At 50.8% G+C, this 26467-nt stretch overlaps 5 protein-coding genes across 12 annotated transcripts; 3 read left to right on the top strand and 2 right to left on the bottom strand.

The window, feature by feature from the left end:
- Positions 1 to 5692, top strand: Spag7 (sperm associated antigen 7). Of its 2 annotated transcripts, none has more exons than XM_027922670.3 (7): positions 1 to 203; positions 3964 to 4031; positions 4361 to 4449; positions 4576 to 4660; positions 4785 to 4874; positions 5014 to 5170; positions 5269 to 5692. In XM_027922670.3, exons 1-7 carry the CDS (start codon positions 119 to 121, stop codon positions 5376 to 5378), a joined length of 684 nt encoding a protein of 227 aa, XP_027778471.1. In that variant the 5' UTR covers positions 1 to 118; the 3' UTR covers positions 5379 to 5692. The 2 variants fall into 2 exon arrangements, with proteins under 2 accessions (XP_027778471.1, XP_071459437.1); XM_071603336.1 differs by lacking the exon at positions 1 to 203 and adding an exon at positions 2936 to 3074.
- Positions 5693 to 6625: 933 nt separating this feature from the next.
- Positions 6626 to 13914, bottom strand: Eno3 (enolase 3). Of its 4 annotated transcripts, none has more exons than XM_027922632.3 (12): positions 13830 to 13914; positions 11926 to 12012; positions 11555 to 11650; positions 11341 to 11399; positions 11107 to 11176; positions 10576 to 10709; positions 8832 to 9054; positions 8521 to 8718; positions 7872 to 8073; positions 7057 to 7165; positions 6861 to 6919; positions 6626 to 6777 (listed from the first exon to the last, which is right to left on the bottom strand). In XM_027922632.3, the coding sequence occupies exons 1-12, from the start codon at positions 13834 to 13836 to the stop codon at positions 6708 to 6710; spliced, it is 1314 nt and encodes a 437-aa protein (XP_027778433.1). In that variant the 5' UTR covers positions 13837 to 13914; the 3' UTR covers positions 6626 to 6707. The 4 variants fall into 4 exon arrangements, with proteins under 4 accessions (XP_027778433.1, XP_071459238.1, XP_071459237.1 ...); XM_071603137.1 differs by having other exon boundaries at positions 13826 to 13844; XM_071603136.1 differs by lacking the exon at positions 13830 to 13914 and adding an exon at positions 12630 to 12701.
- Positions 13915 to 15299: 1385 nt separating this feature from the next.
- Pfn1 (profilin 1) lies at positions 15300 to 18387 on the top strand. The gene is made up of 3 exons (XM_027922640.2): positions 15300 to 15594; positions 17002 to 17194; positions 17989 to 18387. Exons 1-3 carry the CDS (start codon positions 15463 to 15465, stop codon positions 18084 to 18086), a joined length of 423 nt encoding a protein of 140 aa, XP_027778441.1. The 5' UTR covers positions 15300 to 15462; the 3' UTR covers positions 18087 to 18387.
- A 587-nt stretch (positions 18388 to 18974) lies between these two features.
- On the bottom strand, positions 18975 to 23397 carry Rnf167 (ring finger protein 167). 4 transcript variants are annotated; one of them, XM_027922636.2, is made up of 10 exons: positions 23326 to 23397; positions 22421 to 22918; positions 22259 to 22339; positions 21358 to 21483; positions 21162 to 21249; positions 20877 to 20967; positions 20568 to 20673; positions 20261 to 20354; positions 19565 to 19645; positions 18975 to 19478 (listed from the first exon to the last, which is right to left on the bottom strand). In XM_027922636.2, the coding sequence occupies exons 2-10, from the start codon at positions 22502 to 22504 to the stop codon at positions 19168 to 19170; spliced, it is 1062 nt and encodes a 353-aa protein (XP_027778437.1). In that variant the 5' UTR covers positions 22505 to 22918; positions 23326 to 23397; the 3' UTR covers positions 18975 to 19167. The 4 variants fall into 4 exon arrangements, with proteins under 4 accessions (XP_027778437.1, XP_027778435.1, XP_027778436.1 ...); XM_027922634.2 differs by lacking the exon at positions 23326 to 23397 and adding an exon at positions 23057 to 23239; XM_027922635.2 differs by lacking the exon at positions 23326 to 23397 and adding an exon at positions 23087 to 23239.
- Positions 23398 to 23405: 8 nt separating this feature from the next.
- Slc25a11 (solute carrier family 25 member 11) lies at positions 23406 to 26244 on the top strand. Its single transcript, XM_027922639.2, has 8 exons — positions 23406 to 23605; positions 24202 to 24354; positions 24437 to 24643; positions 24818 to 24908; positions 24992 to 25082; positions 25165 to 25264; positions 25459 to 25510; positions 25647 to 26244. Exons 1-8 carry the CDS (start codon positions 23511 to 23513, stop codon positions 25800 to 25802), a joined length of 945 nt encoding a protein of 314 aa, XP_027778440.1. The 5' UTR covers positions 23406 to 23510; the 3' UTR covers positions 25803 to 26244.
- Positions 26245 to 26467: the final 223 nt, after the last annotated feature.

Genomic DNA, 26467 nt, shown 5'->3' with positions numbered 1-26467 from the left:
CTGATCAGCGCACCAGCGGAGCGGGCGCGTACTTTTTTCGCCTCCGACGTGTTTCCGGCCTTAAAGGCATTTCGCCCTTCCCTTTAAGACGCACCGCCCCCTCTCAGTCACTCCCAAGATGGCGGACCTACTGGGCTCCATCCTGAGCTCTATGGAGAAGCCACCCAGCCTCGGTGACCAGGAGACTCGGCGCAAGGCCCGAGGTGAGGATCCCAAATTCACAACCGCCTTTCTTCGCTCGGTTCTCGGGACTGCAGTCTTCCTTATTTGGACGATGCCGCCTCCTGAACCCCGCAAGACCCCTCACAGGCCCCTTCTGAGACCCTCAGAGTCCCTAAAAGGGCTGCCGGCCCGCCCGCTGTCCTTAGCGGATGATGATTGGCTACCTAAAACCTGGCTCCAGCCTCCTGCCTCCTTTTCTTTGCCCTGGCCTTCCTCAGTCCTTGTTTCCAATTGGCCAATACGCCCGCCTGTCCGCTGCTGGCGAGTTCTGATTGGCAGAACGCCTCCAATCCTTCCTCATTCGTTCCTTTTTCGATTGGGGGATGGCGTGCTGCGTTTCCCGACCCCACCCACCTCCAAATCTATTCTGATTGGGTTCAGGACATGTTCATCTACAATCCTTTCACTGCTATTAGCTATCTCAACTTAAAGCTCTACCTCCTGAATGTTGTTGGATCTTCTTGACCCACCCCATCCTCAGCACCTCCCATTGGCTGCTAGGTCCTTTGCGTCCCTATGCTCCTCCTCCTTATTTTAACCCAGTACCTTCTGTCTGTCCAATAATCCTTTTCCCAACTGCAGCGTTAAGTTCCCGAGCTGCCCAGGGGGATCGTGATGTTGATTGGAGGGATAAGAATGCCCCGGTGGGTCCGATTGGCCGTAGTCTCCCCGCCTGTGCTTTCCGAGTAGCTTCCCAGCACGCGGCCTCGAGTTCGGCAGCCAGCCTAGGGCGCGGCCCTGCGGGTTAGTAGAGGCCTCCCCAGGGTTGCTTGTGCTGCAGCTTGTTAAGTAGCCTAGCGGAAAGCCCGCCTTGGAGAGGACACCACCTCCAACCCTGGGGGTCCTGACTGAACGAGCTTGGTCCTAGCCACCAGATCCCCGTCTGCCCCAAGGACGCAGGGCAAGCAGAACGCCTCCAAAGTGCTCCAAGGTCCCCTATATCTAAATATTGCCCCTTATTTACTGAACGCCTACTAGGGGTGTTCCTCAAGGAGCGCGCAGTTCCGTCTGAGACGCTCATTTAATTGAAATGGTCACAAAGAACTTTAATAATGCATTGAATAAGTGCTTTGAAAAAAAAATATATTTTTATATGTATTTGAGAAAAAAATATATATTTATATTTGGCGGTCCTAACCTTGTCTGCAGCCAAGGTTTGAAGAATAGATTCAGTAAATGAGGTAAGAGTAGAGTGTTAACAGAGAATAAGTGTATTTGAAAGCTCTCAAAGGCAAGGAGCACATAGGGAAGGAGGAATTGGAATTATTTAATGCTCAGGATGACTGGATGATCACTAACAGCAGTTGATACACTAGGAAAATTCAGTTCAGTCACTTGCCTGAGATCACGTGATTAGTAAGTTACAGAGTTTCAAGCCCAGGTATGACTTTTAACCTCTGGTCTTTTATTATTTAAATTTTTTATATGCATTATCTATGGATCCCTTTTAAGTCTGAGATATTGACAAAAGACTATTCTATATGACGTGTTGTATTTTATATAATGTGTAGTATTCTGTGTAGTGAATTTTCTGGAGCATTAAAAATGAATTAGCAGTCTAACAAGCTGCAGCACAAGCGGCTCAGGAAGCTGATACAGAAGGATCAGGAGTTCAAAGCCAGCCTCAGCAAAAGCAAGGAGCTAAGCAACTCAGAGAGACTCTGTCTCTAAATAAAATAGAAATAGGGCTGGGGATGTGGCTCAATGGTCGAGTGCCCCCTGAGTTCAATCCCCAGAACAAAAAAAAAAATAATAACAATCAGCAGGGCCCTGCGCAGGGTTGCTCGCCTGAATCACAACAATTCAGGAGGCTGAAGCAGGAGGAATTCTAGTTCAAAGGCCGCCTCAGCAGATTAGTGAGGCACTTAGCAACTCAGGGAGACCCTGTCTCTAAAGAAAATATTTTTTAAAAAGGCTGGGGGTGCTGGGGTTATGGCTCAGTGGTGGAGCACTTGCTCACACATGTGAGGCACCGGTTTGATCCTCAGTACCACATAAAATAATAAATAAAGATACTTTGTCCATCTACAACTAAAATATATATATTATGTATATTTATATATAACATACTGTATGTGTGTGTATATGTATATATTTAAAAATATATATATTTAAAAATCTTTTTTAAAAAGGGCTGGGGATGTGGCTCAATGGTTAAGCATCCCTGGGTTCAATCCTCAGTACCAAAAAAAGAATTAGCGAGGGGTTTCCCCCATATTTTTTATATAGTTATTGAATTTCTTGTGTGTGCTCTTACATATTCTACAAAAACTGATAACTAAAAGCTTTTGAATATTATATACATTCAGAGGGCATTTATCCAATGTGCATTCTTACGTGGCTTTGAAAAGATGAGGGCCACCTAAGGCTTTCCATACTCTTTATATTCATGAGGCTTCTCTTTAGTGTGCATCCTTACATTTTTGCAGAGATTAAACCTATGTTATTAACTATAATCTTATACCACTTCCCCAGATGTAGAGAAGCCTGGAAAACCAGATAGAAAAAAAAAGCAGTAACCAAGATAGGATGGTTACTGATGACCAATAAGGTCAGAGGGATGAGAGCTTCGAGGCTGTTAGGTGTGGGGCCTGGAAGATAACTAGACAGAAGATTAACAGGGTCCCTGCCCTCCAGGAGCTCATAGTCTGGGAGGAAAGGCAAGCAAATAATAAGTTATAGTATGTTAGTTTTCAGTTTATGCTGTAGTGAGTATCTGAACCAAATATGCTTGGTAGAAGAAGTACCTCTGACTCATGGTGGATATCAATGTTTGCAAGAGGAGGAAAAGTATTCCAAGCATACGGAACAACAGGTGCAAAGGCACGGAATGATTAGAAGAATGGAAAAAGGTTTGTTGCAGCTGGAGGAGGGAATTCATATCCTGTGGAAGAAATGGACCTTAAGGATTTGAAACGGCGAGAGGTGAGGGTATGATATTTCAGGCTGAAGAGCAGAAGGAAGAAGGGATATGTGTTCAAATCTCAAGAGGCAATAAAATCACATCATGGGGGAAGAGAAGAATAAGGGCCCAGGTTAGGAAGGTAACCCCCTTGGGGCTGGGGATGTCACTTAGTGGTAGAGTTCATGTTTAGTGTGCTATAGACCCTAGGTTTGATCCCAGCACTGTGCGCACACGCAAGTCCCCACTCCTCCGGGGCACAGGGGATCTGATGTAAAGGCAGGATCTGAGGAAAGGGAGGAGAGTTTAATAAGACTCCAGGGTGGAAGTTCTGTTCCAGTTATACCTTGAACACCTATATCCTCAAAGGAGAAGAGTGTTAGATGAGCATTTCAGCCTTGTCCTGTCTGTAAAAGTGGGAAGTGGAGAGTACTTACAAAATATAGAAAGTTAAATCATTTCTCCTTTCCCATGAGACAATGAGATAATAAAATCAGAGGCCAGGGGCTTAGTCACCTTGCCTCCCCAGGTGCCTTACATTGTGGGCATTAAACAAATGTTCATTAGTTTTCCAGTAAGGTTGGTAAATGAGATTAAACATGATTCTGGTCTCTGTCAGATCTACTAAACTGTGAGCTCTTAAAGGACAAAATTGTGTTTGAATCGTCTTGGTACCCCAGGGCCTTTGCACAGTGCCAGGTATATAATAAACATCAGTAAATGCTTGGTGAATAAACAATAATCCACCTCCCACTGGACGCTAGACTTTCTTTGAAGCCTGACACACTCCCCACCCATGCTTCTAGCCCTGGCCTCATGCTGCCATTTCTCACCCCCAGAGCAGGCTGCCCGCCTGAAGAAACTACAAGAGCAAGAGAAACAACAGAAAGTGGAGTTTCGTAAAAGGGTGAGAACAACTGGAGAGATCAAAGGCAGCCTCTAGAAGGATTTCAAATAAGTTAGAGTTAAAAAGTTGAGGGCTCAGTTACATTGAAAATGTCTCAAGATGGGTTGGGGATATAGCTTAGTTGGTAGAGTGCTTTCCTCGCATGCACAAGATCAGGGGTTCAATCCCCAGCACCATTAAAAAAAAAAAAAAAGTCTCAAGCCTAAAAGCCAGTGGCATGAAGGCTGGGGAAGGTGTGGGGAGGCAATGAAAGGCCACTGGCCCAACTGGGGAAAGGGATATTTGGGTGGATCCATCTCTCATATCTTCTTCCCTTTCCTTCTCCCAAGATGGAGAAAGAGGTGTCAGATTTCATCCAAGACAGTGGGCAGATCAAGAAAAAGTTTGAGCCTATGAACAAGATAGAGAGGAGCATCCTGTGAGTGTGACTGGTTTGTGGGAGGCAGGAAACGGGGAGCATGAGGGTCAAGGGGGATCCCTCCAGAGGAGAACACTAAGCTCCCTTATGACTCAACAGTCTTTGTCTTGTGCCATCCCTTCCCAGACATGATGTAGTGGAAGTGGCTGGCCTGACATCCTTCTCCTTTGGGGAAGACAATGACTGTCGCTATGTCATGATCTTCAAAAAGGTAAAAGGCCTGAGCTTCTCACTCTCATCTCTTCCCTTTTCAGCCTGTTCCCCTGATACCTGGGGGAGAGGCATGAGATTAAACACTGTATGGACTCCTGACTCCATTATTCTCTTCTTCCCAGGAGTTTGCACCCTCAGATGAAGAGCTGGACTCCTACCGTCATGGAGAGGAGTGGGACCCCCAGAAGGCAGAAGAGAAACGGAAGCTGAAGGTGAGCTGTGCCTGGCAGCTGCAGTCCATTAGCCTGAAGCCCTGCAGCCCTGCAGCCCATTAGCCTCACCTGGAAGGGGTCAGGGTCAGGGTCAGCCTCCTGAGCACCGAGCACCAGTGCCCCACCTTTGTGCCCCTAGGAGCTGGCTCAGCAGCAGGAGGAAGAGGCAGCCCAACAGGGACCTGCAGTGGTGAGCCCTGCCAGTGACTACAAGGACAAGTACAGCCACCTCATTGGCAAAGGAGCAGCCAAGGATGCGGCCCACATGCTACAAGCCAACAAGGCCTATGGCTGTGGTGAGCCATAGTGGGGCTAGGGGAAACCTGGGGAGCAGAGCACAGGATGGGAGGGGAGTGGAGGCTGATGTTCTGTCCACCTTCCCGTCCTCCCCCAGTGCCTGTGGCCAACAAGAGGGACACACGCTCCATTGAAGAGGCCATGAATGAGATCCGAGCCAAGAAGCGTCTGCGGCAGAGTGGGGAAGAGTTGCCAACTACCTCCTAGGCTCCCCACCCAGCACCCTTTGACCTCTGGGCAGGACAGGAGGCAGGGAGGGACAAGGCTGCTGCTATTAGGACCCATCCTGGAGCCCCACCTCCTAACCGCCTCCTGCCAGCTGTCACTCAGGCTGGGGGGAAGCAGGTGTTCGATGTGTCACTGTTGGAGCTTGGATATGTATGTGGTGTGTGTGTTTGTGTGAAAGAAGAGTGTGAATGTGTAGGTGGGTATTTAATCTGTATTATTCTTTGTTCTTCTTGGAACTTCCTTCCCCATGGGGCTGGGGTTACTTTACATTCAATAAACACTTTTTGACCCAATGTCCTGGTTTGTTTATACATAAAAAAGTAGGTCCTAGAGCTACTGCAAAGAAGAGGAGAAACAATTTCAGTACACAGGATACAGTTTCTATTGGTGAAAGTCAAAGGTGGCCAACTATTGGCACTATTGTTGAGAGCACGATTGCTGGAGCCAAATGGCCTGCCAACTGTTAACTCTGCAATTTTGGGTAAGGGATTTTTTTTTTTAACTTTATGTGCCTCATTTTCCTCACCCATAAAAATGGGGTAATATGATAACTGTCTGGCAGGATTACGTAAATTGATATAATTACCGAGAATACTTCCAAAATTTTATTTTTTCATACTTGGGATTGAACTCAGGGGTGCTCTATCACTAAGTGATTCCTCCAGCCTTTTTTATTTTATTTTAAGACAGGGTCTTGCTAAGCTGCCAAGGCTAGCCTTGAACTTGCAATCCTCCTGCCTCAGCCTCCCAAGAAGCTTGAGATTACAAGCATGTGCTTCCATAGCCTTGTAAGCCCTGAAGTAGCAGCTGCTCTCATTACCACTCATCCTCACAAAGCAGTATGGCTGTGGCCTTTTCTCCACAGTATAATCTCAGGCCATTTAATGCAGCTCAGTGACAGGCCTACCCCAGCTGCCCCCTCACAGTGGTGGCAGGACCTTCAGTGCTGCTCTAGAGCAGATTCACTAGAGCTGATTCCTTGCTACATCAGCACCTCTTGAGCTGCATTTCACATACGGGACTGGCTTTCCCCAGCTTCCTTCCAAAGTGTGAACTTCTCTGTTCTAGATCCACCCAGCTTCCTCTGGAGGGCCTCACTTCCTCCTGTCTTAGCAGGTTACACATCTGTTCTCTGCTTCCCTTCCCTCCCCCAACCTGTCCACCTTCTGTCTTTCCCAGCTCAAAGCGTCTCCTTTTTCCCTCCCACAAACACACACACTATGATCTACTTTGGCACCAGTGTTTATTTCATGGGAAAGGGCTTGGAGGCCTGGGTCTGTCCAGTGGGTTCCTTGGGCCTCCAGCTTCTCACTTGGCCTTTGGATTACGGAACTTTCGTCCAGCAAAGACAGCTTTGTCCCCAAGAGCCTCCTCAATCCTATAACACAAAAGTCAGAGCTGCCACCTTCCCACCTAGTAGACCCCAGCTCCCCAATGTCCAGGCCACTGTCCCAGCTGTACCTCATGAGTTGGTTGTATTTGGCCAGACGTTCTGAGCGGCAAGGGGCACCAGTCTTGATCTGGGATAGCAAGTAGGATTTGGAAGGTTGGGTGAGGTTGGAGAGGTTAAGCTTGGCCCCAAGGGAACAGCCTATGGTAGCATGCAATTCAGGGGCAGGCAGAGAACCCCAAGAACACTTGGTCAAATCCTGAGTACCTGTCCTGTGCAGAGGCCCACCACGAGATCAGCAATGAATGTGTCTTCAGTCTCCCCAGAGCGGTGGCTCACCATTACCCCCCAGCCGTTAGACTGAGCCAGTTTGCAGCTGAATAGAGGAGGATATTTAGTGAGGTCTTGTGTGACCTCCTCAGTGGGAAAGCTAGGGGCTATGTAGGGCTTTTCCCTTCTGCTTTTGGTAGTGGGCATGTTGCAGAGAAGACAGCGACTAAGTTCTTTGGGAAGTAGGAGAGAAGAGATTTCTGGTCTTGACTAGGGCTCCTGAGATGCTCCTAGAGAGAACAGAACTTTGGAGACAAGAATGGATAGGCTGGGGAGGAAGAACAAGGCAGGGCCAGAGCAGTAAAGTGGGTCAAGCCAACTGTTAGTTAAAGCCTTGAAGACAAGAAGATATGGGTGAAGCTGGGTGGGTAATGGCACACGCCTGTAATTCTAGTGGCCCAGGAAGTTGAGGCAGGAGGATCACAAGTTCAAGCCGGCCTCAAAATAAAAAATTAAAAGGGCTGGATTTGTCGCTCAATGGTTAAGCATTCCTGAGTTCAATCCCCAGAATAAAATTAAAAAGAAGGTATAGGTGAGGCGAGGATGTAGCTCAGTGGTAGAGCACTTGCCTAGCATGTGCAAGGCCCTGGGTTCCATCACCAGTACCACAAAAATAAAAGAAAAAGAAAATGGTGTGGGTGGGTCAGGTGCTAGGGAAAGGTAGACTTGGATTAATGGTCAAGACTTGATAGAGTGGGCCGAGCTAGGGCAGAGGGTGGCCATGGTGAGCCCCAGAGTCAGGAGGCACTTACGCCTGGATGGATTCAGTCACTGAGCCGATCTGGTTGACCTTCAGCAGTAGGCAGTTGCAGGCCTTCTTCTCAACGGCCTGGGCAATCCTCTTGGGGTTGGTGACCGTCAGGTCATCCCCCACGATCTGGATGTTCACCCCCGAGAGGAATGAGGTCCATGTGGCCCAGTCATCCTGGTCAAAGGGGTCCTCAATGGAGACCACTAGTGAGGGTAGAGGGCAGTCAGAGTTAGTCAGAATGCACCTCATGGGAAGATGACAGATAACAGAATCTAGATTGGGACTGACCTGGGGCTGAGGATTGGAAGGACCTGAGTCATGGCAAAGCAGGGCACTAATATCAGTGCATTAGACAATTGCAGGGGACTTGGGCAGACCATGGGAACACCTTGAATTCCACTGAGATACATCCTCAGTCTTTTATAGTTTTTAAAATTTTGGGACAGGGTCTTGCTAAATTGCCCTTGAACTTGTTTTGTTTTTTTTTTTTCCTTTTTGAGCATAAGAATAGGATCTATTCAAGTGAGAAGAAAAGAGACTGAGTTCCCACAGGACCCAACAGGGGTTGCCCTAGCCTTAAGCATTCAATCCTCTTGCCTCAACCTCCCAAGTAGCCAGGATTACAGGGATGCACACGGCGCCTGGCTCACCAGGATAGTTTTTGATGAAGCTCTTGTAAAGTTCTCCAAGCTTCTCCCCTGTGATGTGCCGGGCAGGATCATCAGGTGACTTGAAGTCAAGGTCATACTTCCCATTGCGATAGAATTCAGATGCCGCCACATCCATGCCAATCACCACCTTGTCTGGATAACCAGCTGCCTGAATGGCTGTCTTCAGCAGCTCCAGGGCTGGGAGGGGAGCAAGAGAAGAACTGAGATTCCAGTGCCCTTTGTCTCTGAACCCTTTCCTCCCCTTCCCCAGGAATCCAGGGGTTTTGTACCCCAGGGTGCTCAGCTCCTACCCTCATTGTTCTCCAGGATGTTGGGTGCGAAGCCGCCCTCGTCCCCCACATTGGTGGCATCTTTCCCATACTTGGACTTGATGACCCCCTTGAGGTGGTGGTAGACTTCGGCACCAATGCGCATGGCTTCCTTGAAGGAACTGGCTCCCACAGGCAGAATCATGAACTCCTGCATGGCCAGCTTGTTTCCAGCATGGGAGCCCCCATTGATCACATTGAAGGCCTGAGATGTGGAGAGGGTACTCAGACCTGGGGCATGAGGGATCAAGCTGGGCTGGGTACACAAGACTGAACACTGGCTTCCCAACTTACTAGCTGAATGGTCTAAAATGAGTAATTTTCCTCCTCAGAGCCTTTTTTTTTTTTGGTACTGGGGATTGAACTCAGGGGCACTCGACCACTGAGCCACAACCCCAGCCGCATGTTGTATTTTATTTAGAGACAGAGTTGCTTAGCACCTCGCTTTAGCTAAAGCTGGCTTTGAAATCCTGATCCTCCTGCCTCAGTCTCCCAAGCCCTTGGGATTATAGGCCTGTGCCACCATGCCCGGCATCAGAGCTGTTCCCCCTCCTTTCTAAAAAATGGGGATAACACTAATTTCCCTATAGGATATTTTTTTTTCTTTTTTGGTATTATTGGGGATTGAACCCAAGGCCTAGTGCATATTAGGCAAGTGCTCCACCAATGAGCCACATCCCCAGCCCTTTTTATTTCAGAGACGATGTCTTACTAAACTGACCAGGCCCTGATGATCCTCCTGCCTCAGCCACCCGTGTAGCAGGGATTATAGGTGTATGTCACCATGCCTGGCCCTGTAGGATCTTTTGCTAAAAATTAGAGAAACTGAATATAAAATTCTTAGTGTGTTTCTGGTATATAAGAGTGAACACTCTTTATTTCACCCCTCTTGGGACTGAAACTGGGCCTTGCACATGCTAGACAAATGCTCTATCACTGAGCTACATCCCCAGCTATTTTTATTTTTGAGACAGAGTCTCACTATGTTGACCAAACTGGCCCCAAACTTTTGATCCTCCTACCTCAGTCTCCTGAGTAGTTGGCTAAATAGCTGAAACTTTCATGGCACTGTTCTAAGAGCTTTACATAAATTAACTCAAAACCTAATTTACATGAATTCTCAAAACACCTCTATTAGCTGAGTACTACTATTACTTTCCACTTTATAGAGGAGGAAACTGAGGCATAGAGAGGTTAAATAATTTGCCTAAAATCACACAACTAATAAATATGCAAGGCCAGGTTTAGAACCCAGCAGTTCCTCTCTGGAGTCCATATACTTACACAATCTTCCTAATAAGTAACAGTAAATGGTAACATTATTATTGAGATTAAATTCAAAGGGTTTCCATTAAGAGGGCATTGGTTTAATAAGGACTTGAGAGATACAAAGAAAATGCCAAGTTCCTTGCCATGAAGAAGCTCTCTATCTAATGGGGGCTGGAGGAGCAAGGGTAAAATGAGGTCAGAGTTATGGAGCCTGGGATTGGAATGTGAAGGAACCAGGTTACACAGCCAGGAAAGGAAGCAGAGGGGCTTAGGGAATGTTTGGATTGTGGGAAAGGAGGGGCTAGAGCGTTAGCGCAGCTGAGGAGTTTGGATTTCAGGAAACCACTTCTTTGGAGCAGGATCCGAAAGGTAGATTTTCCAAAGGCTGCTTAAGTACCCCTCCTTGGGTGGGGGCAGTACTGACAACCTGGGATTTGGCAGTAGCTACCACACTCACAGGCACTGGGAGTACGAGGTCAGGGTTCCCTGCAAGATCTGCGATGTGTCGGTAAAGCGGGACGCCCTTCTCGGCTGCTCCAGCCTTACACACGGCCAAGGACACGCCCAGGATGGCATTGGCCCCAAATTTGGCTGAAAGGAAGAAAGTGGGAAAGAAGGATGAGAGCTTTCCCTGCAGGGTTTGGCATTATTTCCTTGAACATCCCCTTTGGTCACCCCAGAGAGAATCTAAAGCTCCAAACCACTGAGCATTTAAAGTTTGTTAACAGATCTCTCCCCAGTAGCCTGAAGGAGCTCTGAGAGTCCCCACCCCAGGGGGATGTGTCAGCTTCGCATCTGTCCACAACCAGCCCAGGCTTGGCAGAGGACAGACCTCAGGAAATGCCTGTGGAATGAATAAAAAAGCCATCCAGCTCTGGTGTACCCCAGAATATGGGATGCAGAAAGAGCCCAAGCCAGACCTCAGCCTCTGGGGTCTGTCTACCCATCTCACACCCCATTCCTTCCCCACCTCTGGCCTTTCACTCACACTTATTCTCAGTCCCATCCAGCTCAATCATAAATTTGTCAACTTTTTCTTGATCCACAACACTTAATTTCTGGAAAGACAGGTTTGAGGAGGAGAGGACAGAGGTCAGATTTTTCAGGAGTCAGTGTATGTGCAGAAGGAAGGACAAATGAAAATATTTGGGGGAGAGGAACTGCCTGGGTGAGGCTCAGGAGCACAGACGGGAGGGAAGGGGGAGCTGGCTTCAAAACTTGCCTTTTCCAGCAGAGCAGGGCCCAGAGTCTTATTGATGTGCTCCACAGCCTTTAGTACTCCTAAAGGGCCGAAGAAGGAGGTTCAGATTTCTAAGTCAACCAGAGCGCTTCCCATGTACCCCATCTTCTTAAGGATTTTGGGTTCCAGTCCTCTATCCCTGTGTGCCCATGTCCTGAAAACACCCACACAGGTTCTTGCGTAGGCCTTAGCTTACCTTTCCCTAGATATCGTGATTTGTCTCCATCTCTCAGTTCCAGAGCTTCATAGATACCTGTGGAAGCTCCGCTGGGCACAGCTGCTCGGAATCGACCTGAGGCAAGAGGGATTGGAAGATCACAGAGTTCCACCCACCCTCTCACCCACCACAAAGGGCTGAGTTCTCCTCCCTGAGTCCAGGGAGAGGAGACATTGTGAGAGACTCCCTCTTCTCCCAGCTCCAGGGCCAAGTTGGAAAAAGAGGGCCTGGGGAAAAGTCTGGGGAGGGGGACCTCAGAGAAAGAACAGGTTGTAGTATGGAGCTGGGGGACAAAGGGCACATGCGGTTGGAATCTTCAGAAGCAAATCAATTCGATGGGCCTGTGTTACCCTTGGCAGTGTACAGGTCCACCTCCACCGTGGGGTTACCCCTGGAGTCCAGGATTTCCCGGGCAAAGATTTTCTGCATGGCCATGGCTGCACAACAAGAGGTGAGTGTGGACAGTTGATCCCTTGGGGAACCAGAAATCCCTTGCCCTTTAAGAGTCTTCCCCACCCCAAGAAGGCAGGTGCTGGAGCTAAAAATACCCCATAAAAAGGTCACAGACCAGAGAGACAGGCACAGCCCCCTCCCCCACTCAGAACAGCTCCTATTGCACCTTCCTATCCTAAGAATTCAGGGGCCTCTCTGCCTTGTAACTCCTCAGATTGCACCACTCCCTGAGCCCCCACCTCCCCCCAAAGCTGCACTTGCGCCTCTCCTTCCTTCTTCTTCTCAAGTAATCTGTTCCTAGTGAAACTGGAGTTTTCCTCTATTATTCTTATTTTTCTGCTCCTAAATCCTGGCAGGCCCCAAATTCTCTACCAGGCTCCAACTCTTAACCACGCTTCTCTATTCATCCCTACTCTCTTTACAGCTTCCTTTCTCCATATCCTTGGGTACTCCAGTGTTTGTGCATACTGCTTACTCTAGCCCCACCACTCTCTTTCAAGCTCTCCCCAGTCCCAAGAGAAAAAGAGATGAAATTTCCCCCACTTCTCTAAAGGGGAACCACCCGCATCTCCACACCCTGGAGCTGTAAGTTTCACCAGACCTGGGATGTCTTCCCTGGGGCTTTGGATGGAGCTCCAAGTTAGATGGCAGCTGGGACAGTGTCAGCTCACCCCCTCTCAGGCTGGGCATTTATCCCCTGCCACCCTGTCCCCCAGCCAGCCCCGCCTCTCTCACTCCATCCTCCCTCCTCCACACTGGGCTGGCAGCCAAGTGCCCACTACTGCCTAAAGCAGCCTTTGGCCCTCGGGACCTGCCCCCTTCCCAAAGATTAATGACTACCCTTCCCGTTCTCTGTGTCCCCCAATAAAGTTCCTATTTTTAATTCCACCCCTTGAGAGGTGCAAAGGAGGGGATTCAGACTGGGGGGTCTCTCTCATCCCCAGGATTATATTCCCCTTTTGCAAAGGTTAAAGAGGAACTAGTGCCCTTTAGGAAAGGCCAGGGGTAACCTGAACCCTGCAGGGCTGGGGAGGGGGCCTGGACGAGGGGCTGCAGGATTGACATTCACAGGAGCTCAGCTCATCAGCAGGACTCCGCCCACAGCAGGGGGAAGGGACTGGAGATGGTGGGCAAGGTCTTAAGTGGAAACCCCCCACTCACCCACAAGGCGAGAACGCCTCACCTTTTAGGGTCCTCTTAAGGCGCCACCCCATCCTAACTCTCTCCTGGCCAGCGAAGGCGGGGGGGGGGCGGGGGGGTTAAGGAAGGAGGCCGGTAGACGAATTTAGACTGGCCCTGAGAGCTGGCCCAGCGCCCGACTGATAGTGCTGGGACAGCATTTGTTGTCCACTGCGGATCTTTTCGGTCAGGAACCCCTTTTCATATAGACTATGAGTGCTTCAACGCGCGGCCCCTGCCCATCAATGAATGGTGTTAAATCAGGAGTGAAAGAAATGAATGAACGGGAGAAGGGGATGGCTCTTTGTAAGCATCTGGACGCCTGGGGCCGGTCCTACTGACTGCTTGCAGCACTGCAGGAAGTTAGTTTCTGCACTTGGTAACTCCGCCTTGCCGGGTATCGGGGGAATGTGGGGTCTGCCCCAAGTTTTCCAGCAGCCCGGGCTGGTCGGCGGGCGCGAATCACTGGGCGCCTCGCTCCAAGTGAGAGGCCACACCCGCCGGCGCCCGATCGGCTGGGGCCGGGTGACTCACTTCGGCAGCCCTCTCCCGAGCTCTCCTCCCTGCCCTGCCTGCCCCGCGGGGTCAGCCTCCCCGCCCCCACCCCAGGAACCTTACCTACCCCCCATCTCCCATCTTGTCCCTCCCCGCTTATCTCGGGCCACTCCCTCCAGGATTTTTCCACCCTGGGGTGGAAGGTGCGCGGGTCAGAGTTCAGGAGATGGCGGGCGGGGAGGGCCGCCACGTGCCGGAGCGCGGCCCCGCGCGATCCCGTCAGTGACTCAGCCACGCGGCTGTCGAGGAACACAAGTTCGGGGGTCGTCAGAATCCAGAGATTCGAGATGGATGCTAGGGGACCGCAGTCCGCCCTGAAAGACCAGAGAGAAACGGACCCTTGTCCCCCTCCGGAGGCGCGCCGAGTATCCTCGGCGCCCCTCCCCAAGGGACCGGAAGCGGCCAAGCCCCTCAGCAGCGAGGGTTTGGATGGGCTAAGTCGCCGAAGCCATCAGCATCTCCTTCACGTTTGGCGGCGAGCAACTGATCGCACACAAGTACTTTTTGGCATAAGTTTTATTGTAAAAGAATAACCCAATAAGCCTCAAGTAGAAGGGATTCTCGTCTTATTGAAAAAAGTTGCCAACCTTGGAACTTTAGTATTCTTCCGCTTCGAAAAATTAGTCCCTACCGTCTGGTCCCGCGGGCACCCGCACTCAGTGACCTAGGCAGAGACAGACCAAGGGGCATGGCCAGTGACCTGAACCGCTGGCTCAGGGACGGGCAGGGCTGGGACTTGGGGCGAGGCCCTGGGCTGAGCCGATCCAGGGAAGGGATAATCCCCTGGAGTGGGATGCTCTCGAATGAGACCAATCTGTGCTGGGGACAAGTGCCCCAGGTGGCCACCTTTAGCCCTTCTGAAAACGGCCTGGTATTTTGTCAAATTCCTTCTAGCTCGCATTGCTTAAATAAGTAATATTAAGAGTGGAGAGGTGGCAGCGCGCACGCCTACGCTCCCGCCCCTTCCGCCTGGCGGGAGACACGTACCCGGCCCGCCCGCCTTCCTTCCCAAGAAGGTCCCTATCCGTCTGGCCCGGAGAGCGCCCGCGCAGCCGGCCGTCAGCCCCAACCGCCCCACGCGCCATTCCTCCCTGCCCCGGCGCAGGCGCGGGCGCACGCGCCGCCGCCGCCCGCCGTTCCTTCCCTCCGGCGGAGGTGGGGGAAGGAGGAGTCGTTCTGTTTAACCCCGGGGGTTCCCCGAACTCTCTTTAATTTGCTCAATTTGCATTTTGCTAAATCTTCTTCCTTTCTCTTTTACGTTCTCTGGCTCACCCCTTTCCCCTATACCAAAGTCTGGTTTGTATTCAATGCCGACTGGGGCAAGACCTAATCTTATCCTTTCCCCCGCCACCCCCCACCCCCGGCCATTTTCATAGCTTTCCATCGAACTCTGCAAATTTTGCAATAGGGGGAGGGATTTTTAAAATTGCATTTGCAAAGTTCGGTATCTGGGCAGACGGGGGGAGGGAGAGAATGGGGAGCAGGCCCCGCCCCTACCGCCCTTTGCAAATAAAAATCCAGAGGGGGGGGAGGAGCAGGAAGTGGCGGTGCGAGGGCTGCTGCACAGCTAGCAGAGCCGCGGTCCGGACGGTAGCGCGTGCCCCGAGCTCTCCGCCTTCCCCCGCCCGCCAGTCCGAGGCAGCCCGAGCCCAGCCCGCGGCCCCAGCAGCATCGCCGAGAGCAGTCCCAGCAGCAGCGCCATGGCCGGGTGGAACGCCTACATCGACAACCTCATGGCGGACGGGACCTGTCAGGACGCGGCCATCGTGGGCTACAAGGACTCGCCCTCCGTCTGGGCCGCTGTCCCCGGGAAAACCTTCGTCAACATTACGGTACTGCGAGGCTTGCGCGGTTCGGGGCACTGACTGGCCTTGGATCCTGAGGAAGGGACTTGGGTGGGGGCGGGCGCGGTCTAGGAAGAGCAGCGAAAAGCCGTGACCGGGTGCCTTCCCTGGAAGCGGCGCGAATGGCGGCTGCACGTGAGCAGGTCCCTCAGTGCCCCCCAGTCCTACGCCCCTGGCGGCGGTGCCCATCCCTCCCGTTCGGCGCCCCGTTTTATGCGACGGGGCGTTACATCCGGGGCACACAGGGCGGGGAGGGGCGCGCCGCCCGGTGCGGCGGCCCACTTCCGCCTCTTATAGGGCGGGGCGGGCACGCGCTGCAATTTTAACTGGGGATTGTGATTGAGACGGGACTTGGAGCCCCCCTGACTTTTTGAGGCTGTGAACTCATGTCTCCTTCACCATTGTTTCCCATTATGCGGGTGGGAGACTCGGCGCATGGCCTTGGGCCCATGCTTGTCCTCCGTGGGTTCCTTGCCCCTCCCAATCCCGTTAGAGAGGGCGAGGCCGCCACACACACCCCCAATTCGGCATGTTGGCCTCAACCTTCCTATGAGGCCAATCCCGGAAGTCCCCTCGCCCTCCCTTCCCGCCATCCGGCGGGGCCTATGGCAGGGGAACTTTATGAGAAGTTCTGAGGTGGTATAAGTCAAGCAATAAGGGATGACTACTGCTGTTTCCACCATCACTACATCTTGGCCACACTGCCCGGAAGTGGGGAGGGGTAGCGGAAGTTCGAAAGGGGGGGAAGGGGATTTCCGGGCGGGAGGGGACCGGATATAGGGGTTTGGGGTTTAAGGGGGAGGAGGAGAAAGGTTCCCTGGGGTATCTAGACCCGAGAATTGAGCTTGCCAATTCTGTTTAACCACCCCCTTCAAAACTTTTCCTACTTCCTGGAAAGCCCCCAGGGTCTGTTTCCTCATCTTGAGACATAGATACCTGGATCTAAACTCTTAGGTTATTTGGAGACCCAGGCGTCCGGGTTCCTAACATCTGCAGAACCTTTGACCAAATAAGGGCAAAGTTGCTTTCTCTTGCTTTGCCCGCCCCTTCCCTTCCCCTCTCCGCTTCTGCTTTTCCTGAAGGAGAGTTCTGAGCATCCAAAGGTTCCCCACTTTCCTTACTGGCTTTTGGCCCCCTTATATTTCCTGAATTTACTTTCCATATGAAAACACTGAGATCTGCTTCTTAAGAGGAATATGTTATCCCTTCATCCCTGGTCCCATTTAGAGGGTTTGAGGATCATGCTCTTTTTCTGAAACAACTTTCCACAGTACTGAATTTCTGATTTCATTGACCAAGATATAGCTCCCAAAGCAGTAGGAGGAGGTAGGTTTCTAGAGAACAAAGTGAAGAACTTGGTGCATTATCTTCATGGGTGCTCGATTCCTCTTCTAGCCAGCTGAGGTTGGTGTCCTGGTTGGCAAAGACCGGTCAAGTTTTTTCGTGAATGGGCTGACACTTGGGGGCCAGAAATGTTCTGTGATCCGGGACTCACTGCTGCAGGATGGGGAATTTACCATGGATCTTCGTACCAAGAGCACCGGTGGAGCCCCCACCTTCAATGTCACTGTCACCATGACTGCCAAGAGTGAGTTTCTCTATTTTATCCTTCTTCTACATCTGAGATATACCTAATGTACCTCTTTCCATTCATCTTGGGGACTTTTTCTGTGTGACTTTGTTTTTAAGAGGGTCCAACCAGTGTTCTACTCCCTATCTGCTAGAAGCCTGGATAGTCCCTTTAGTTCCAGTTCTGTCTCAGTTCCTCATCTTATGAAGAAGTTGAACTGCATTGCCTTTTTTTTTTTTTTTTTCTTTCTTTCAGTACTGAGGATTGGACCCTGGGGTGCTTTACCACTCGGTTGCATCCCAAGTTCTCTTGACTTTGAGACAGTGTTGCTAAGTTGCCCAGGCTGGCCTCAAACTTGCAATCCTCCTGCCTCAGCCTCCCAAATTGCTGGGATCACAGGCATATGCCACTGCCACTGGCCCCTATATTACCTTTTTAGTTCTTTCTTGCCTTGAGCTTTTTTTAAAGTAGAAACTCGTTTTATTAGAGTAGGTAGATTGTTTGGATCCTAAGCCAGCATTTAGTTCTGATCTTTTCAGCTCTTCCTTAATCACTTCTGGCCTGAACACAGGAGTCTAGAGTCTGAGCTTTGACCCCTAAATTTTAGTTTGTTCCTCTCTAGCCTTTAAGCTTGATTTTTCTCCTTTGAAAAGCCCTATTGTTTCAGGTTGACTGACAGCCTGCCTGTGTGGGGGGGGGTTGGGAGGGATGAGGTTGGGTTACAGCCCCCAGGGCTGGACAGCTGCTGAACAGCTGGCAGAGGGGGTGGAATTGTGACACCTGGGTCCTAGCCTCCTTTCTCTTTCCTCCAGCGCTAGTCCTGCTGATGGGCAAAGAAGGTGTCCACGGTGGTTTGATCAACAAGAAATGTTATGAAATGGCTTCCCACCTGCGGCGTGCCCAGTACTGACCTCTTCTGTCCCTTCCCTCACCACTCCCCACAGCTTTTGCACCCCCTCCTTCCCATACACAGACACCATTTTTATTTTTTGGGCCATTACCCCATATCCCTTATTGCTGCCAAAACCACGGGCTGGGGCTGGGGCCGGGGCCGGGGCTGGATGGAAAGATACCTCCCCCTTACCCATACTCCTCCTGTGTGTGGTTGGAAAAATTTTTTTCTCATTTTTTTTGTGTTTTGGATTTTTTGTTCTTTTTTTTTTTTTTTTGGTTTTGTTTTTTTTTCTGAATAAAAAAGATTCTACTAACAAGATGCTGTATGATTTGAGGTTAGGTATCAGAAGAGGGGACAAGCAATGTGACCTGTCTACTTGGAACCTTGCTCAGGGTTGGGAACAGGATTGAGGCACTATTAAGTCCAGGTATTTCAGCTTTCTGCTCTTTATACCCCCATGTCCAGGCCTTTCTACCTGCCTCAGGTATCTGTCCAGGTGGCCTGCCTTCTCCACAGTGGTATTTTCAGGCCTAGGTCCTCAAGTGAATGCTAGTTGAATTGGTAGATAATGGAATAAAGCCATTCAGACCAGAGAATGGGTCCAAGCCTGCAGGGCAAGGCAAGGCCAGTTAGTTGAGTCATCCTCTTTTGTAGGTGGGGCTCCCTCTCTCTGAGTCACAGCAAATGCTTGTTGGGGCTGTCCCCATGACTACAGGTTAGTCTGTTCCAATGTTCCCCTGTCCCTTTATAGTAGAAAAAAGCATAAGAAATTAACCTGTGTGGGGGCTGTGGATGTAGATCAGTGATAAGAGTGCTTACCTAGCAAGCACAAAGCCCTGGATTCAATCCCTAGCACCTCAGGGTGGAAAAAAAAGATTAACCTGAGTGAAAATGACCTTCCCGTTTCTTAGTCCACAAAAACAATTTTATTAACCCGTGTGAAGACCCAAATCCCCTTTGACCTTCCCAAATATACAACCCCTCAGAAGGATGGGGCCATTTCCAGCCTAGGTGTCTCCCTTATCAGAATTTAGAAGACCGGAAGAAGAGGGCCTGTGCAAATAGGTCACCAGAAATGCCAAGTGTTGGGGGAGTATTAGACAAGTATGGCAGAGGAAGAAGAGGAGGAGGAAGGAGAAGGTGGGGGATCTGTTGAGGGTCCAGGAAAAACAAGGGGGGCTGGAGCTAGGGAGCCAAAAGAAGTAGGAAGAGTGGGGCTAGAACCCAGGAGTGGGGTCCGTTCTGAGGCAGGGTGGTCCCTTGGCTCCCCCTCCTCATCGCCTTCTTCATGCCGCTGAGTCTCTTCCTCATCCTCGTCCCCAGGACCCCGATGAACAGGCTGCTTGCAGATGGGGCAGGTCTTGCGGGTCTGAGTGAGCCAGGGGTCCACACAGCGGCTGTGATAGGCTATGGAGAGGAATGAGTTGAGGTACCCTACCTAGTGCCTTGGTGGTAGTGGTGGGGGCTTTGCACACAGGCAGTGAGGGCCTTACCATGGGCACAGGGGAGTACCCGAAGCTTGTCCCCATCTTCATATTCATCCAGGCAAATGGCACAGACATCATACTGGTCTCCTGAAGTAGAAAAAGGAATCTAGTCCTTAACTAAGCCATTCTGAACTGGGCTCACAAGAACTCTAGAAGGCCTGTGGTAGATCTAAGCCCTTCAAAAAAGTGTTCCCTGATTCTACAGACAGTGGAAGAGTTGAGCAGAATAAAGGCCAGGGTAGAACATGAAAGATTTTGGGTGGAGGGGACAAGCACAGAGAAGGGAAGTGGGTTTAGGGGGAGGTGATGTGAGGGTGGAGAGATGGAGTGGGAGGAGTAGAAACGGGCAGGACTTCTGCTATAGCCTTATATGGGCACTGAGGGCTCTAAGGCCTTAATACTCAACCCTACCAGTTTCTTCTGACTGAATCCTCACCACTTTACATTTTCTGCCCTCACTTCCTCTTACTTGTTAAGGTGTGTCATTCCATGTTTCCACCTATTCCACCTTAGTCCTCTATGGTTTCCATTTCATGCTCTTACTTCCCTCTCCTGTCTTCATCATATTTGGGAGTAAAGAGGATAACATCTCAGGTTGACTCCTTCTTACTGCCATCTTTGTACCCCTTATCTACTGGTATCTAACTCCTTCAGAAACCAAGTAAGCTATGGGCAAGGCCCTTCCCTCCCCTATATCCTCACCCTTCTGATAGTCATGGGTAGGAATCTGTTTCAGTTGCTCTTTGGTAAGTCGATTCCGCTGGAGCCTTTTCCGGTGCTGGATGCAACGAACTATCTGGGGGAAAGGGGAGTGGATGGATCAGGCTAATGGAACAAACTGAACAGTCGGGGCTGGGGTTGTAGCTCAGTGGTAGAGAGCTTGCTAGCATATGGGAGGCACTGGGTTTGATCCTCAGCACCATATAAAAATAGGTAGGTATTATGTTCACCTACAACTAAAAAACAAAACAAAAAAACAGCTATTCCTATCAGGTTCTGAGGTACTCACCATTAGTGCTCCCATGGCCAAAACCAGCAGTCCTACAATCCCAGTGAAAGGAATAAGGTAATAGCCCAAGGGGAAGCTATTATCTGGAACAAGAAGCACCTGAGCCCTGAGGAAAGGAAGATCAGTCTCAGAAGCAAGAAAAGCAAATGAACAAAGGATAGACTGGGAAACTGGCTCTGACTATACCCAAATTGGGGAAAGGAATGGGCAGGGGAGAAAGGACCTAAGGGTGAGTGGTTGGGGCAGTGAGACCTGGACTGGGCTCCAGGTTGGCATGGAACTGCTGAAGGAAGGAGGCACATGTCCTACCCTTTCTCGTAGACAAAGAGGGCACGCAGGTACTTGGCACTCCTCTCCCCAATAAACACAGATGGGATCCATATCTGCTGCTGGATTTCCTCTGCAGGGATCAGGGTGTTACACTGGGAACTCGACCTTCCACTCTAATAAATACTTTGGGAGCCTTGGCATTTGGTACTTTTGCCCCATCCCACCCAAAGGATTGGCTTCTTTTCCCTAAGCCTTCAGCCCTCCCACTATCTCTTCAGTCTGAGTTCTACTGAAAATTTAGTTCTCCACATTCTCCAAACTTACCACTATTCCACACCATGTTCAAAAGTTCATTGGAATTCACATTGTGTACCACAGCTGCACCATACCCAGCCTTCTGAGCATTTAGGACCTACGAAGACAAGGCAGAAGATAAGAAAGCATCATGGACCTTGCCATTTTTCCTGGCTCTCTTGTTTTTTACCCTCAGCTTCCCAGCTCCCACTCCACATTCAGCAACCTTGAGGTCAAAGTTGCAGTCGAATCTTCGAAGCAGTGCAATAAAGACTGACCCGTTGACCGGGGCTGAGGGTGGTGGGGCAATGGGGCTGCAGGCATTTTCTGGGTGAGCCTCCACAAGGAACCCCTGGGACACAGAAGCAAAAAACAGTTGGACTTCTCCCTAGGTTCTGCTTCCCACAGAGCCCCCAAGTAGATTGGCCCTGGCATGCTACATGTTCTCTCTCACTTCCTTCTCATCCCTGGGGTCTGAGCATCCCACCCAAGCCAGAAGCCTACATCTTTTTATCCTCCAAAAGACGCAATTAAAACAAATCACATCTCTTTTCTAGATCTCATTTTCCCCTCTTCCTTTCTTAGATGGGCTAGCCTGTACCCCATTCTGCAAACTAATTCAATTCGGCCTTCCAGTTTCCCACTAATTAAACTTTATGTACACATAACACATTTGCCTGCCTACAAATTTCCAATTATGCATTTCACACAACTCTACTGATATCTATTGCGTAAGTTCTTGCAGTGTTGCCATGAAGTACCACAGAACTGCTTTCTCACCGTACCCTTAGGGTAACTTCTATTATCCTATTTTACCTTAAAATAAATTAAGCCTCAGATGATTAGCTTGTCCATGTCTATATAACCAATAGCTGGCTCCAGAGGTCCTATTGATAAGTGCCACTTCCTCCTGTTTTTCATCTTAGTCCACTTTCAGTCTCCCTCATAAGCTCGGAGTTCCATGGATGGGCACTCAGCCTTCAACCTCCAGATTCTGGATTCCACACCAGATGTATACATGAAATTAGTTCCTGACTCTTCCTACCTCCAGCTTCACCCAGGGCATGGTTCCTCAACCCCCACCCAGGACAAGATATGGGAATATAGAAAAATGGAAAGAAAGTCACCTGGAGTCCCTCCTGACTCAGAGTGGCCCCAAACAGAGCTGGGAGGTCTGCAAAGTCCATGCTGGCATTGTGCTCCGAAGTCTGTGGACAAAAAAAGCCCATGTTCCTCAGCCTGCAATCTGTCCCCTCAGCGCCCTTCCCCCACCCGACCCTCGGACTCACCGCTCGAATGAGCCCCCGAATGGGGGTCGCTCCCCACAACACAGTAGCCACAACCACAGGAAGCGGGAAGGCCACAGAGTGCATGGCAGCGGGCGAAGAAAGGTTGAGGAAGTCGCGTCCTTGTAGAAGGGGCAGAGCGTATTTCTGCGCCCTCCTGACCCCTTTAGGATCCCAGGGGTCCAACCACCCCCAGGTCCCACTTCTCAGCTACATGGGGGCGCCAGGGAAAGAACCCCGACTCGGGGAGTGAGCTATCCAACTCGTTTAGTGGAGTTAAGGAAGACACAAAATGTATCCTTTTTTGGTATAGAGATAAAACGGATAAAGGGACCAAAGGTAAGCACAGGTGACAGAAACACTTCTAGAAGGGCGGGGGAGCTCAAGGAGGTGAGACTTCCGGCCAGGTGGGCCTTCTTCCTGTCCCTCGGAAAAGGGCTTCCGGTAAAGAAAGTCAGGCCGCTTCCAACACTGGATGCTCAAGATGAAGGACTTCCGGTCCTAAAAGGCCAGTTAAAGGAAAAGTTAGGGATGGAAAGAATGCCTGAGTAGATACAGGGAACACCAAATCCTAGAAGACGATCTAATCGGTTCCTTTTAGTGCCCGTAATCCCCCCTTGTGTTGCCCTGTTTACAAACCTCTCATCCCTCGGGCAGCCGCCGACGTACCTGCAAGTCTCGCGAGAGTGACCACCCACCTCCGCCCCGACACTGAAATCTTTCTCTATCGCGAGAGACCTCCGTACTCTGGCTAGCCTGACTCGCTCTCGCGAGACTTCCAAACAAATTCCTCTCCAGTTTCCCGCGATTCTAATTCGGTAAAAACTGAGCCTATAATCTGGTTTCCTAAAACAGCCACACCCCTTCCCGCACGCATCCCTCAAGCTCCCCCTTCATCTCCGCCTTACTCCCGGCCGCCTTTGCGCTGAACGTCTGCGCCAGCGCCGGCTTAGCTGGTGCTGGTGCTGGTGCTGGACCTGAGAGCCAGAGGGGCGTGCGCGCGCCCTCGCCCTGTTGCGCGCTCGGTGTCACCTTGGGCGCGAGCGGGGCCGCGCGCGCTCACGGGACCGGAGCTGAGGGCCATTCAGTGGTGATGGCGGCGACGGCGAGCCCCGGGGCCGGCGGGATGGACGGGAAGCCCCGTACCTCCCCTAAGTCCGTCAAGTTCCTGTTTGGGGGCCTGGCCGGGTAAGCTCAGGCCCCACGGATGGGAAAGGAGGAGGAAGGGACGGGCGCAAGGACTGGGCCCGGTTTCTCTCTGGGTCTTTTACAGTGAACTGAGCCACCACGGGGTCAGCGTGCTCACCAGTGGTTTGTGAGGTCTTTTATGGGCTGCCAAGATCTTTTCACCCATTGCAGGACCCCTAATGGACTGCATGCGGGGTCATTGCACGACCTTTGCCAAGCCACCTGAGTTTCCTAGCTTACTGCTTGGCACTGTCTAGCTGAATGGGGTTCCAGGTCATTAAGTGATTCCCTGAAGGACTGCTTGGAGTCCCAGATCATGGATGTCCCCCTCCTCCCTTCCCTGGGTCGAACTGCATTTCGTCCCCTCATTGCTTGACTCCCATGGAGCTGCCTGGACCACTTTCATTGCATGGCTCCTGCTGGACACCTATAATTTCCAGACACATTGCTCTTACATGCCCAACATGTCCAACAGCCTCCTGAGTCCTTACTCACATGACAGGCCCTGACCTTTGTAACTTCTTGCTACCAGGCTCCAGTAGGCATTAGTAGATCTGGAACTCCTGACCCTTAATTACACTCCTGCCTTCCCCCAGGATGGGAGCTACAGTTTTTGTTCAACCCCTGGACCTAGTGAAGAACCGGATGCAACTGAGCGGAGAAGGGGCCAAAACAAGAGAGTACAAAACCAGCTTCCATGCTCTCACCAGCATCCTGAAGGCAGAAGGGTTGAAGGGCATTTACACTGGGTACTGGCCTCAGATTGGGGAGAAGGGTATGGGTTGGCAGGTCTAAATCTTTTCCTGATGCGCTGACCCCTTTGCTCCTCAGTCTGTCAGCTGGTCTCCTGCGACAGGCCACCTACACCACTACTCGCCTCGGCATTTATACCGTGCTTTTTGAGCGCCTGACTGGGGCTGATGGTACACCCCCTGGTTTTCTGCTGAAGGCCCTGATTGGCATGACTGCAGGTGCAACTGGTGCCTTTGTGGGAACACCAGCTGAGGTGGCTCTTATCCGTATGACTGCTGATGGTCGGTGAGTTATAGGACTGAACCCAATTCAAGTCCCATTCTTGGAATCTGGAATGAAAGTACCAGTTTTTTAAACCCAGACCTAGAGCAGAATGTTTACTTACTCTTGCTCCCATTTTTTGCTCCTGTGGGCAGTGTGGACTGTCCTGATCTTGGGCTCTCCCTACTCTTTCTCCAGGCTTCCGGCTGATCAACGTCGTGGCTATAAAAACGTGTTTAATGCCCTGATTCGAATTGCCCGGGAAGAGGGAGTCCCCACACTGTGGCGGGTGAGGAAAGTCTCTGGAGACTTGGGGCTTGTAGGTTCTGGTCCCTAGTATTTCTGACTCTTCGTTCACTCTCCCACTTTCAGGGTTGTATTCCTACCATGGCTCGGGCTGTTGTTGTCAATGCTGCCCAGCTTGCCTCCTATTCCCAATCTAAGCAGTTCTTACTGGACTCAGGTAAGAACCAAATCTAGGCCCTTAACTCCCAGCCTGGCCAGATTGCTCCAAACTGACTATCACCTCCTGCTTTACTCTCCAGGCTACTTCTCTGACAATATCTTATGCCACTTTTGTGCCAGTATGATCAGTGGCCTTGTTACCACTGCCGCCTCTATGCCCGTGGACATTGTCAAGACCCGGTAAGTGTGCAGGCCTGGCTTGGATAGGTGTTGGAGGCCCCCCCTTTCTGTCTCTTATGCCCTTGCTTCTCTCCTCTGTCTCTCTCTCTCTCCCCACCCCCACAGTACTGGGGTTTTAACCCAGGGCCTCGTGCATGCTAGACAAGTGCTCTACCACTGAGTTACATCCCCCATCTCTGCTTCCTTTCTTTCAGGATCCAGAACATGAGAATGATTGATGGGAAGCCAGAATACAAGAATGGGCTGGTGAGAAAGCAGGGCTGGGGGCTTGAGTCATAGTATCAGATGCCCTGGGAGGGTTATGACAGTAGCTGGGTAGGGGACAGGGTCCCAAAGTCCACATCCTAGCTCTGTTACCCTGCGTGTCTGTCTGTCTGTCTAGGATGTGCTGATAAAGGTTGTTCGCTATGAGGGATTCTTCAGCCTATGGAAGGGCTTCACACCATACTATGCCCGCCTGGGTCCCCACACTGTCCTCACCTTCATCTTCTTGGAGCAGATGAACAAGGCCTACAAACGTCTCTTCCTCAGTGGCTGAGGGGGCAGGATACCTGGAGCCAATGTGCCGGGGCTCCCAGTCATCCATTGTTCTTACAGTCACTGCACCCCAGGGAGCCTGGACTCTGCTGCTCTGGGCCCCTCTATTTATTTCCCCTCCACAGTTTGGTTTCCTCCTTGTGTTAAAGGACTTTGATCTGTTCTACCCTCTGCTCCAGTTTGCCCTGCTTGGCCTAATTCTTATGACCACTCTATCAGTGGCTGTTCCTTGGGGGAGCTGGGATTTCTAGATTTCCCTTAGGTATTAGTTTTAGGACACAGAGGACAGCAGAAAATCCCCTTTCTGTGGGGAAACCAAGGCAGAGCAGAGGAGACAGAAGAAACCAGAAGCTATCAAGATGGTGGAAAGGTCTGCAGTGGGAGGCTGTGGCCCTTCCTCCCCTCACTGAGGACTTAATTAATAAATTGGATTGATGACACCACCCCCAAATCTGGAGAGTTGTGGGGATGAACAGGGGAGGAGTCTGGACAAAGAAGTTGATACCCTGGAGAACAGGAACTGGAGTTTTTAAGAAAAATTATTAAAGACAAGGCATCTGCTGGTTTTATGCAAATGCTGTGTAGGTCAGTTATGGTATAGTAGCATAGGGCAGAAACCCAAACTCCAGGCCTTGTATGTTGCTTCCCAGCTGCTTGCTCAGGAAT

This window comes from Marmota flaviventris, chromosome 17 (assembly GCF_047511675.1).
Source record: "Marmota flaviventris isolate mMarFla1 chromosome 17, mMarFla1.hap1, whole genome shotgun sequence".
NCBI lineage: Eukaryota > Metazoa > Chordata > Mammalia > Rodentia > Sciuridae > Marmota > Marmota flaviventris.
This window is presented reverse-complemented; position numbering and strand designations above follow the sequence as displayed.